The sequence below is a fragment of the Zootoca vivipara genome, chromosome 16, assembly GCF_963506605.1.
Source record: "Zootoca vivipara chromosome 16, rZooViv1.1, whole genome shotgun sequence".
Classification (NCBI taxonomy): Eukaryota; Metazoa; Chordata; class Lepidosauria; order Squamata; family Lacertidae; genus Zootoca; species Zootoca vivipara.
In genome coordinates, this window is record NC_083291.1 from 32,913,250 (window position 1) to 32,926,211 (window position 12,962).

The 12,962-nt window shown below is 44.3% G+C and overlaps 1 protein-coding gene across 3 annotated transcripts; it reads right to left on the reverse strand.

Moving 5' to 3' along the window:
- Positions 1-808: 808 nt before the first annotated feature.
- Positions 809-12,754, reverse strand: ECSIT (ECSIT signaling integrator). Of its 3 annotated transcripts, none has more exons than XM_035097146.2 (8): positions 12,708-12,754; positions 11,603-11,813; positions 10,200-10,617; positions 8,437-8,660; positions 7,172-7,229; positions 4,190-4,338; positions 2,806-2,908; positions 809-2,086 (listed from the first exon to the last, which is right to left on the reverse strand). In XM_035097146.2, the coding sequence occupies exons 2-8, from the start codon at positions 11,798-11,800 to the stop codon at positions 1,863-1,865; spliced, it is 1,374 nt and encodes a 457-aa protein (XP_034953037.2). In that variant the 5' UTR covers positions 11,801-11,813; positions 12,708-12,754; the 3' UTR covers positions 809-1,862. The 3 variants fall into 3 exon arrangements, with proteins under 3 accessions (XP_034953037.2, XP_034953038.2, XP_060124747.1); XM_035097147.2 differs by having other exon boundaries at positions 12,699-12,747; XM_060268764.1 differs by having other exon boundaries at positions 1,995-2,086; positions 2,778-2,908.
- Positions 12,755-12,962: the final 208 nt, after the last annotated feature.

Here is a 12,962-nt window from a genome sequence, read left to right on the forward strand (position 1 = left end):
TGTGATGTGAATTGTAGTCCAGCAGGTATCTGGAGGACAATCACATCAGTAGGTCCTGTGGAAAAGACCCTGTGGTACCCAGCTAGATTGGAGAAGACCACACAGACTCCTCCCATCCAGCGAGCCTCACCTGTTGAACCTGTGTGCAAAGAGACTGATCCTGGTCCTTGATCTGGCAGCTTTATTTCCAAACCCTCTTCTGTCATGCTGAAGGATGAAGCAGGGGAATTTGTCTTGAGTGGTAACAGCACACCATTGGCAGCATGTTGCCGGTGCAGGCAGCTAAAGTGCATTGGAGATATTTCCGATGACCACTGACCTGATCTGCAATGGAAAACTAGCACAGACACATCTCAGGTTAGTCTGAAACACCATGTGGGAGCTTGAACAAGTCACAGCAGCATTTTAGACCTTGGAACTCTGACTCGGCATATAATGTATATAATAGCCTCCTGTTTTCTTATTTGAGGGTGGGTACTGTTTAAATGCTATAGGACCCAGGTGGCGCTGTGGGTTAAACCACTGAGCCTAGGGCTTGATGATCAGAAGGTCAGCAGTTCGAATCCCTGCAATGGGGTGTGCTCCCGTTGCTCGGTCCCAGCTCCTGCCAACCTAGCAGTTTGAAAGCACGTCAAAAATGCAAGTAGATAAATAGGAACCGCTATAGTGGGAAGGTAAACGGCGTTTCCGTGTGTTGCTCTGGTTCGCCAGAAGCGGCTTTGTCATGCTGGCCACATGACCTGGAAGCTATACGCTGGCTCCCTCGGCCAATAATGCGAGATGAGTGTGCAACCCCAGAGTCAGTCACAACTGGACCTAATGGTCAGGGGTCCCTTTACCTTTACCTTTACTGTTTAAATATAGCATCCCTGTCAAACAGCCAACATGCAGGGTAGTGAAGAAATGCCACCAGAGCTTCAACTCTAGCTGAAGAGAGACACGGAGAGACAGCAGGACAAAATGGGTGTTTACAGACTTTTTAGAGGGCGCTCCCCACTTTACACAATTTCACTTATGCGTGTTGGGGCCCAGAACATAGCCCCTGCGTTAAGTGGGAGTGATGCCTGTATTAAAGCTTTAAATTAAATTCTACACACACATGACATTCAACTTTCTTTTTTAATGGTAGCATACATTACACAAAGGCAATGGTACTGGGAGGGAGGTACAAAAGCAGCATTACATCAGGGAGGGGGAACCCACAGCCTTTTTATCCTTACCACTGACCAACTGTTCAGGCAAATACTCAGGTCTGTCTTAAGTGTACTGGGCGCCGTGGCGCGGTGATCCCTCCCAGCGCCCCTTGCGCTCCAGCATTAGATCAATGAGAGGAAGAAAAGCTCAGTTCATCTAACTGCCAGGGCTGCAGTGATAGGAAGTGAAGAATTGTAGTCAAAGAAATGGAGGCTCTGCCACTGAAAACGCTGCTACAAAATCATCAGAAAGAACTCAAGGAAAGTGGATTTCTAAAAAGAAAACGCCACAGAAGGGAACATTCTACAATTCACTGCAGCCTCTCAGACAATTGAAAGGACAGCAGTGATTTTTAAAGGTATCAATTCTTGATCTGAAAGTTTATCTGGGGGAAGTGTTGTCCAAAAGGAGATGCAACATTTCCCTGCTGCTGTTACAGCAAAGGTGTCAACTCTGTCCACAGGTGTTCAATGTTAAGTGTTGCAGCTGAGAGAAGAGGTGCTTTGTTGAAGAACAGGTGCTCTCAATACACCAAGCAATCAAGACTGAACCCAAAATTCCTCCGATCATTTATAGGAATGATTGCACTAGCATCCTGGGATTTAAAGCACAAGCATGAAGTTAGACTCAATAAATTAAAGACCTCTGTTGAAAACTAAAACATGTGCTCAAAGATCTCTGTTGAGGCGTTGAGCTTCTGCCGTCTCCTCTTCACTATCGTCGTCCAAGTTGGTGCCTGACTGTAGCTCCCGGGGCCCAGGGGTGAGACGGAACACGACCGGCGTCCGGCGCAAAACTGGGTTTGTTTTCTGAAGACCCACAATCCACTTGGCCAAGGTGGCCTGGTCTCCTGCCCCTGCCATACACATGGCAAATACGGGGCCCTCTTCAACTACAGGGAAAGCACAAAGAACAGCGTCATTATTTTGAAACAGCAAAAGAAAAAAGGAAGTGAAAGCAATGAATCTCAGCAGTGATCTTGCATACATTTTGTAGAATGAGAAGCCCTGCTCAGCAACCAGATGTGAGACTCCAAACATCCCTAGGTCTGTTCTTTATCCAGCCACTACCCAATTGAAGACTGTAGCTGGACTGTAGCCTCCTGCAGTGCCACGTGCAAGGGAGTCTGTGCAGAATTTGACCTCATGTTTTCATCAGAGCCAACATAGATGAGCAGTTGAGCAACTTCAACAGAATACAAAAGGGAGGAATTTGCACGGCTAGCAATAGCTCCTGTTTTCAAGTCTTACCACCTCCCAATCAACACCATGTTCCAAGATAATCTCAGAGGATGTCGGCAACATAAGCTAAAGGTGCCCATTGGACGAATTCATGGAAAGCATGGCTAGCTGTGATGGTGCTGCAGGTAGTATGCCACTGAATACCAGTTGCAAGGACTCACAAGTAGGAAGAGTGGTATTGCATCTCTTCCTACTTGCAGTAAGCATCTCATTAAGTCATTGTGTGAACAGATGAGCTTCTGGTCTGATCCAGCAGGGCAAATTCTTATGGAATGGCCCAGATTGTCTCCTGTTACCCTGGAGCACTTCTGCCACATTAATGATAAAAAAAGAATACAGTACCCACAAAAATGACAGGAACAGCAAGTACCTTCATCTATGTCAAATTCGTAATCATCCGAAAGATCCCGTTCCAGATCAATATCTAGGTACATAGGGTAGTAGAAATTCCTTTCTGGGTCAATCACTTCGTCCTTTTGTGAAAAAAAGCAGGGGGAGAGAGACTGTATTACTTCCACAGCCAACAAAATGACCTAGCTGCAAATAACACTAGCCCTGGCGTTTTGAATTAGCACCCACACCCCAACACGACATATTCCCTAGAAGAGCAAGATCAGGCCTACTTGTGTAGAAGAGGAGGAGTTTGGATTTGATACCCCGCTTTATCACTACCCGAAGGAGTCTCAAAGCGGCTAACAATCTCCTTCCTCACCCTGTGAGATGAGTGGGGCTGAGAGACTTCAAAGAAGTGTGACTGGCCCAAGGTCACCCAGCAGCTGCATGTGGAGGAGCAGAGACTCGAACCCGGTTCCCCAGATTACGAGCCTACCGCTCTTAACCACTACACCACACTGGCTCTCTGTATACCATATCCATGCACAGCAGATGCTTCTGAGGTTACCACAGTGCAGTTAAGAGTGATATGTTTCTTTCTCATTCACTTCCAATGGTCAACTTGCCCAGCCCAAACCTTACTGACTTGCAGTGCTTGAACTGTCCTTGCTGACGCCTGTCTAACTCCTCAAATATGCTCTCTCAGTATTCTGTATTATGAGGGGAGGGAATCTTCCTGCATTAAGCAAGCAGCAACTCCCCATTTGCTTTCTCTAGATCACAAGATTTCCCCTTGTTAAATTAAGTTTGCAAAGTCAGGCTCCTTGTTCCTCTTCTGCTCCTGCAAGTGGAAACCCTCCTTTCTCCACACAGCCAAGAGTTCTCTGGATGCCCAGCTCTCTGTTCCTCCTGCTGCTATATGCACTAACATTCTTGGCTGTACTGTACTTGCTCCAATGCATATTCAATGCACATTCCACCATGCAGTGAACACAAACGTAGAGATGGCTGATTAAACAGGACTAGAATTAGTACAGTATTTGTTTAATGTGTTCCATTTCTGAAAAGTCCCACTGACTATCTTGTCTGGTTCCTTAAATTCAGCAAAAGTACCCAATACCCAATTTCCTTTAAAGATGCCTCAAGTGAGAATTACAACCTTTTCTTAAATCCTTTCTAAGTTGCAGAAAGTCTAAAGCGCTAGGAATATATTATCCAATTTAAATGCTCTGAATCACCAACCTCCCCAACCCACAGACATACCACCATCTCTCCCCAAGAAACAACATAGAAACAGTACTATCCCAACTCTCAGTTTTCCCAAGGCAAGTTCCTTTTCTGCTGAAGCACTTCAGCAGTGATTTTATAAATCCTCCAACAGGCCTTCAAAGGGGAGTTGGGAGAAAGGACAGGCCATTTACCCTTTCTTCTCGAGGCAACAGCTCTGCCCTGAGCACATAGTAATAAACACATGTCTCCTTCAGCCACAAGCGGAAGGGGCCTTCAACAAAAACAGGCCTGTCTGTATTGTGGTGAGCCAGGAGCGATTGCTGGTCAGGGCTCTGGATTCCTAAAAGGGGCAAAGTATAGATAAAGGAAAAGGTTATAAACCAATGGTTAGGTATCACAGTCATATCAAAAATAATGCTTGAAAAGGACATGGTTTCACTGGAGGGAAAGGTGGGTCTGCAATGCTCTCTCTCTCTTTGGCGATCACTCGTAGCAGAGTAAGATTGTCTTCTATAAACACGGTTTTAGCAATGGGTCTGTAAGTGACTGTGGAGGCCAATTCTGGATCCACACGTCCTTCCACAGTGGGGACATTGGTTTCCGGGCGGGAGTTGATCACGGTGTGGATTTGCCAAGCGTGCCTTCCTCTTAGGACGTTTCTCCCTTGCATCCTGAGATCGAGTGTCTTCAAAGCCCATGACACCTTTGGTAAAGGCTGTTCTCCAGTTGGAGCGCTCGCAGGCCAGTGTTTCCCAGTTGTCAGTGTTTATACTACATTTTTTAAAAGATTTGCCTTGAGACAGCCTTTAAACCTCTTTTGTTGACCACCAGCGTTACACTTTCCATTTTTAAGTTCGGAATAGAGTAGTTGCTTTGGAAGACGATCATCAGGCATCCGCACAACATGACCAGTCCAACGAAGTTGATGTTGAAGAATCATTGCTTCAACACTGGTGATCTTTGTTTCTTCCAGTACACAGATATTAGTTCTCCTGTCTTCCCAAGTGATGTGTTAATTTTTTCGGAGACACCGTTGATGGAATCTTTCGAGGAGTTGGAGATGGCACATCTGTTATGAACTACTAAACAATAGCAAAGAGTCACCGCATGGCTTTTTTTCCCTCTGATGAAGAATGGAAAGCAGGGAGGTGGAAACAGAAGCCAAAGAACTTGGGCAGGACTCCTACAGGTCAAAGGGTGGGATTTCTAGACCCAGGACTCTTAAAACTATTTCCACCAATAACCAAATGCTGGGCCCATCCCTCCATTCGTGGCTCTTTACCATGCTTGCTGTTACTAAAGTATTCTGGTAGGCCAAGTATTGTAGTTTGAAGAAATTTTGTAAACTTAATTTTTTTCTCCTTAACATGCACTTTTGCAATAGAATGAAAGAACAATATCCCCATCTCTCTCTCTCTCTCCCCCCGAACTGTAAGATGTCTATGACAAAAATGTCTCTCACCAAACGTAAACGAACTGTGAAAAAGGCTATGAATTGAAAGTGGAGACAACAGAGCCACTGTTCCCTGTTTATCAGTTTGCTTTGTTACACACACACACACACACACACACAAACCCCAATAAAAACTAATTTAAAAAAACACAGCACTTTTGCCATCACACAAAATTTCGTATTCACTTGGGTTTTTGTTCCTAGTTCAGTGGGAGAAGAGAGGTCGCCGAGATAGCTAAAAAGCTTAGGAGGATTTCCCCAAGTGTTAAGTTGTCCAATGTCATAGCAGTAAGAAGTGGAGACATGGGATGCATGTAAATGACGATAATCTTCTATGACGACCATCTTGGCTGTGAGACTTGGAGTGCCTGCTCCCTGCCTTTTCCCACCTGGTCTGGGAGGGTGTGGCCCTGACTCCAGCTACAAAAGCTGAGGTTGATGGAGAGGCCAGAGACCCTCTTGACTGTCTCTCAGGTCATTGAGCCTGAGCTTCCACAGACACCATCAACCATGGACCTCCATTGGCAGGAATGGCAGCAACAGCAGCAGCTATGTTCTGTGCTATGATAATACTTTATTCTCTTGCTAATTATGCTGTTTTAAATGTGCATTTTATATCTGATTTCCTTTGATGTTTTCTTTTGAAATGTTTAAGATAATTTTTTTTGTTAGCTTTGCAGCATTAAATGTGCATTCTGTAGTTGACCTCTTTTGTAATGTTTTATTTGAAAATTTTAAGATAATATTTTAGTTTCCTGTTAAATTATGTTGCTTTGAATGTGCACTTCACTTTCTTCAGTAATGTTTTATTCTGGATTGTTTTATTTGATGTTTTAATGTAGGCTGCAAACTGCTGAGATTTTTTAAAAACTATAATAAAGTGATATAGAAATGAAATAAATAATGATAATTCTAAAGTTGATTTATTCCCCTCCCAAGCTTTGGAATTGCATGCCCATCCAGATACAGAAGTCACTCCAAGGGAGGGAGGGGGCTGAAATAGACCTTAATGTATTAAATTTGAAGATGTTGAAATCGAATATATGGATATTTTGGGGTATGAAAAATTGGCTTTGGAAAAAATATATAAGTAAAGGGGTTTAGTTGTTAGAGGTGTGTGTTTTTAACAAGTATTGATATAGGTTTAAATGATTATTATTGATAAATGCTCAAGATATAAGAATTGATAGATGATTTAAGAAATATTGAGAAGTGTTTTAAGATAAATGAAAATTGCATGATTTAGCTATAATAACAAACTCAATGAGAGGGATGTGAGTAAGTCCATAAAGTTACGAAACAGGATTAAGATGTTATATATTTTTCGTTTTTTTTTCTTTTTGTTTTTTTATTGTTTTCGCTCTTTTTTGATGTATTTTCTGTATGTTGCTTTAAAATGAATAATTTTTTTTTAAAAAAAAAAAGATACAGAAGTCACTCAGTGCATAAAATGATACCACACAGCCCCAAGGAGTCAAGTGAGAGTCTGTATGAAGACAACAGGCAACACTTTGGGCCAGGCCACCCTTTGTTCCATTCTGAGTTAAAGATTAGGATAGCATAATTCACACCAGAAATACCTGCTCTTCACAGCCCTGTTCAACCGAAGCATACCATAGCCCTATGACTGCATCCATTTCTGCCTCCTTTATAGCTTGCCTGCTCCAGAACACAGCGATTATGCACTCAACATAAAGGAATAATGCAAAGGGTTAAGTACCTACAATATGCGGGTGGTCAATTGTTTTTCCAGAGTCCAAAATCTCCAAATGATGCAGCTGAAAACATCAAGATAGCTTTATTATTAATTGGCCATTTCCTCCCCAAGCCAAGAACCCCCCCCCCCGAAACCAGGAATTATACAAACAGTCACTGCTCTAACAAATCAAGTCTTTAACAGCCAAACCCCAAGCTTACGCGTTCTAAATTAACAGACAATTCTGACAAACTTCCAATTCTGCAGTCAAGAGGAGGAAGGGAATTCAGCCGCCTATCCAGCAGGATTACAGCCAGGTGTTTTGCGGTTGGGGATGTGGAAATATCAGCGGAGTGGGTGAGGCATATACTATGGTGGGGCTTCCAAGTCAGTATGAAACAGGCAAAGCTAAAAACGCACATCATCTAATGTGTTTAAAAATAAAACAAAACATTAATTTAATTTATATACTGCCCCTCATCAAGAGATCCCAGGGCAGTTCACAGAATAAAATACAGAGCTATATAATTAAATTTAACTTTTTTTAAAAAAAATAATCGGTGCCTAAGACTTTAGTTTCTTGACGCTCATTGAATGCAGCAGGTTTATTTCTTACTAAGAAACCAGGGAAAGAGGAATACTGGCTTCATGGCTTTCCTTATCCCTTTTGTAAGCAGACTGACAAGAAACTTTTTTTTAAAAAAATGAAACCACAAACATTCTCACACAACTCCTTTGGGAATCTGTGCAAAACATTAAGAGGAACGTGCTTCAAATAAAAGGTGTAAACTAGAGAAAGCCTAACCAACCCTTTTGAAATAACGTGTTCAAGTCTCACTGGTTTCAACGTGATGCAAACACACAGGATTTTTTTTTTCCCCAGGAGGGAGAAACAAGACAGACTCCTTCGCCAAGATACTTTTTGCAAATGCTTCCTGAATATTTTTCAAATTTAGTGCCCAAAGGGCTGGACCTGGCATTATTAGCCTGGTAGACCACAAATGCCAAAGGTCTTCCCGAGTTTGAGGAATCCAGCTGCAGAGAAAGAGATGGGGATGTACTTATTACAAAATGCCAAGATCCCTACTCGCAAGATTCTGTGTTTTCTTGTTACAGAATTAGGAAGCACTGGCACACAATTATAGGGACACCTCAACCAAAGGCACCAGTGCTGGAATGAGATGAGCCGATACAGCTTTTCGTTCTTCCTTAGCAATGCTATCATCATTTCAGGCTCCAGAGCAGAGGGTCTCTTGCACTGCCAGGATCTCAAGAGTGCCTCAGCCTACCTGATATACGGTAACCTTCCCATCCAAGTCAGCTGCAATTCTCTGCAGGCCCAGCCTTGCCAGGTCAACAGGGTCCTCTGGCAGAGGATCTGGAACTGGGTGAGGATTGATATGCTTGAATTTAGGAAACCAGTACATGATCCTTTGGTATTTCCTCACAGGGTGGCTCTTGTCCCCAAAGATCTGGAAGAGCAGAAACTTGGTCTCCTTGTTCGGCATGATACCTTCAGAGCAAGAGGAAAGACAAGCCTGTGATGAGTGTGGCAGGAACTCCCTTTCCCCACTCACTAAATATGACTCCCAAGTGCCTGGACCTCGGACTGGAGGCTGTACTTAGCGATTCAGTGGGGGACCATTTCAATTGGTGAAGCTGCAACTTAAGGGCACATGCTGTATCCTGCTTGGTCCTTCAGAGGTCACTATGGGACACAAGTGCCACTTCCCCACCACTCGCGCCCCATAATGTTCCAGTTCCACACATTAACACAGGCATCCCCAAACTTCGGCCCTCCAGATGTTTTGGACTACAATTCGCATCATCCCTGACCACTGGTCCTGTTAGCTAGGGATCTATGGAAGTTGTAGGCCAAAACATCTGGAGGGCCGCAGTTTGGGGATGCCTGCATTAACACTATAAAGAATTACACTGGGCCATGTGTGGTTTCCATACCATCCCACTATGTTGTCCATAATCCCCCCAAAGTATAAAGATGGGACTCCTTGAAGTGAAGGAAAATCTCTCTGTTAAGTTCTCCAGCTATGTTTGTTCGGATGGCAGGGTTTGACACTAGTTCAGCAGGCTCTGCTAATTATTTAGAAAACTTATGCGGCATTTTAAAAATATTTATGATCACCCTAGCCTGATGGAAAGGTCCATGCTTTCCTCATTTAAGGGAAAGCATCCCTGACGTTTCCAGCCAGAACGCAGCACGCAACCGCTCGCGTCGCTTACAATTGCCGCTTACAATCTCGGGCCCGCACTTCGTTCTGACGGGTGAGTGATTTTCGGCATCTCCCCCACCCCCCAACAATCAAGTGGCCAATAGCCGCTTAAGAACTCAGGCTTGTGCTTCATTCCGCCGGATGAGCAATTTTCGGCATTGGCCGCTTGATTGTTTGGGGGGGGGATGCCGAAAATCGCTCACCTGTCGGAACAAAGTGCGAGCCCTAGATGTAAGCGGCAATTGTTAGCGACGCAAGTGGTTGTGTGCTGTGTTCTAGCAGGTGAGCGATTTTCGGCACCCCCCCACCCACCCCAAACAATCAAGCGGCCAATCGCCGCTTACAATCTTGGGCTTGCACCAAAAAACCATTCGTGCACCCCCCCCCCCTCAGCACTACCCGTGTATAAGACGAGCCTAAATTTTGAACCTCATTTTTTGGGTCAAAAAAGCTAGTCTTATACACAGAAAAATATGGTAAATAAAATCCAAGTACCACCAAAAATAATACTGCTTTGCTAACCAGATAATTCTCAGGAGTAACAAGAAGAAACTAGATGAGGAGATAATTGTTTCTTTTATAGGACAAGTAAAAGGTAGCTTTGAGATGTGCATAATCATCATAAATACAGAATGTCTATATAACTTAAAATGTGTATCCCTTCACTAATAGCTCCCTTCCCACTCTGTGTTGACAATATTTGAGATTCCTGCAACACAAAACTATTGCCGAGTTCTTCAGCTAACACTCCTAGGAGTCTCAAACGCTGATCACAGCACAAACACACCCCTTGGAAACGACTGACCCTCTTGCATGCCTACCATAGGTCTCCATCTGCTCAAGCAACTGGACACCACACTCCTGTTGTCGAGGGTAGTGGTTGAACATCCTCTGGATGAAATTGCGAGGGACAAATACTTCCTTGGGGAAGACGTCCAAGATTTTGTTGTAGACATTAATGTCCTTCTCTACCCCATACTCTGGCATCTTCTTCAGCGCTGCATAGATGAATTCCACGTGACCCCTGCGGCGAATGTCCCGCTTGCAGAAGATGTCCACAGCTTCCTGAAACGTGGCTTTGGTTTTTGCAGTTACAGCGGTTCTCTCAAAGATATCTTCAACAGTCACCAAGGCTCGTTGGGTGAATTCTTTGGCATTGTCTCCATCGCCCTTTGGAGGGGTGGTAGTGCCAAGTGCTGTGCTTACCTGGATGCTCCTCACAGTACCCAACCTGGAGTTCTAAGAAAGAGAAACAAACAAAGGGCTTAGCTTAGCCACACTTACCTTTCCTCCATGCTTTCCAGGCACGATCTATGCTTTAAAGTTCCCATGTCTGAGTGCTCCTCTTTTTTTTTTTTTTGCTTTGCTCTGGAGCCTTCCCTGTGAAAATCCACTCTTTACCACTGAACCAGAGCAAACAGCAATCCACAGTAAACCTGAATTGCTGTTTGCTGTGCTTCAGCGCAAAAACAAAACTATACCGTGATAAATCCCTGAAACGAGATACTGATAAAGTGAATGATATTAAAACTAAACTAATAATTGTTCAAAAAAACAAAATTAGCTTAAATCTCCCAAAAGAAACCTTGATATAGAAAAAACATAAATTTCTCAAAGAAACCTCTAAATAAAGTAAACCTTGACGAGGTGCCGGCTGAGTGACTCGTTTCACTGGAAAATCTCTTATCTGTTTCCTCAGAAGGAAAATATTTAGGGGCTGGGGTTTTCTTATCAAAATCTAGACAGGAACTGTAGACTCTGAAAAGAACTGAAAGCTACACCGCAGTCTGGGGTAAAATTCCCCAAAATAAGACTCTAGTTTTGTTTAAACCAAAGGTTAGCTAAATCCTATGAGACAGTTCAAATAATGAATATCATAGCTATTTGAAAAAGATTAGGTAGAGGGCTGTAAAATCTCTCCTAGTCGTGATGTTATAACGCCATTGCTAAGACTGCTTCAGCTTTAAAGAGTGATCTTTAGTGGGGAAACCTCCAGGGCAGAAAAAAAGAGCACTCAGAAACTGAGCTTAAAAGTGCAGATCTGTGTCTGGAAAGTGTGGACAAAAGGGAAGTGTGGATAAGTCCAAAGAATTATGAGTCAGGAAACTTCACAGAATGACAGGCATCAGACCCCAAACATATTAACCCAGAACCTTGGAACAGGCACAGATTTCTGTGAATCTGAAGTATAAGGCAAAAGAGAACTGCTTAGATACATTTTTACCTGGAGACAGTCGCTTCTCAGCAGCTGGCGGAGATCCCTCTTAGAAGTAGCCTTCATCAGCAGAGTGCCCCTTCCTGCAGAGAGCTTCTGGGCCAGCAGTAACGTCCACAAGCAGTTCATGGCGGCAGCCTGTCTTTCCCGAACTGGGTAGCAAAATACAGCAAAATGCTGCTTCCGGCAAAAGGCTACAGCCCACATCCATCAGCTACACCTGAAATGCAGAGTTTGGAAAGGACAGAAATCTGCTCAGTGTCAGAGATAAGAAAGTTACTGGGATATTAACTTTATTTTACTCTCATTTACCAGTTACAGAGCTAGACTACATTCTGTTATGACTTTCCCACCTGATATGCATCCCTCTTTAAACATGCCACGTGTAGTTAGCTTGATATGTTAGGCACCTAACTAGAAGACAGCTGGAATTCATTTGTATACTATACGCATTCAAAGCTAACTGGGGCAAATTTATTTATTTACCTTGCTACCTCCCCTCCCCTCCCGAGAGGAGCCACAGGGCGTTCACAGACCAAGTTTGATAATATGAGGAAGCAACCAAGCGGACAGGCATATTCAAAGACAGTTAAATAGCTCCTACTATTACGGTATCATTACCCTTCCATTTACAGGTCAGTATAAACACAGCCTCCCACAACTTTGGGTTCCCCACCTGTCCTCGGATGACAGCTCCCACCATCCCTGACTATCCTGCTATCTGGGGGTGATGCGAGTTGGTAGCCCAAAACCACTTGGAGGAGTGGAGGACGACCCCAAGGTTGAGAAAGGCTGGTCTTCACTTGTGCAAGGCAATCGACCACTATTCTCATTTTAAAAATCGGGGTATTGAGACTTGAGGTCAGTTTCTGCGGGAGGGCTGCCACATACGAGTTGGGTTCGAAGCCGCTGCAACACACGTGATCACAACCACGTGTTTGACATTCACACATTACTTTAAAACAAAACAACAACAACCCTGCAATGACAAGGTAGGACATAATCTATGGGGGTAACCGCCGCGGCTGTCAACTATTCGGAGCTTCCAGCTTTCTCCTTCCCCGGAGCCATCCACCTACCCAGAAGCCCCTCACCCACAACTGACCTCCCTTACCGGGGCAGCGCCATCTTGAAACCTCTCCGCGTGACGTAAGCTTCGCAAGCTGCCCAATCAGCAGGAGAGGGCGGGGCCTCGCCTTCAAGCTCCTCCCAGAACGAAGCGGCTGGTTCGCGGCGCATCAGAGGCGAGCGAGGGAGCGAGCGCGGCGAAATATGGGGTTCATTAGGACCTGCGCGATCGGCGGTGCTGCCCCGCGCGCCGTACCCGAAGGGATCCCATTCAGCTACGGCAGATACATCTACGCCTTTC

Excerpts from the sequence above, each read along its gene's own strand:
- ECSIT (XM_035097146.2), bottom strand. The coding sequence starts at position 11,800 with ATGTGGGCTGTAGCCTTTTGCCGGAAGCAGCATTTTGCTGTATTTTGC. Across the intron at positions 10,618-11,602 it reads TGAGAAGCGACTGTCTCCAG|AACTCCAGGTTGGGTACTGT; the intron begins GTAAAAATGTAT and ends TCTCTTTCTTAG. Across the intron at positions 2,909-4,189 it reads TGTTGCCTCGAGAAGAAAGG|GACGAAGTGATTGACCCAGA; the intron begins GTAAATGGCCTG and ends TTTTCACAAAAG.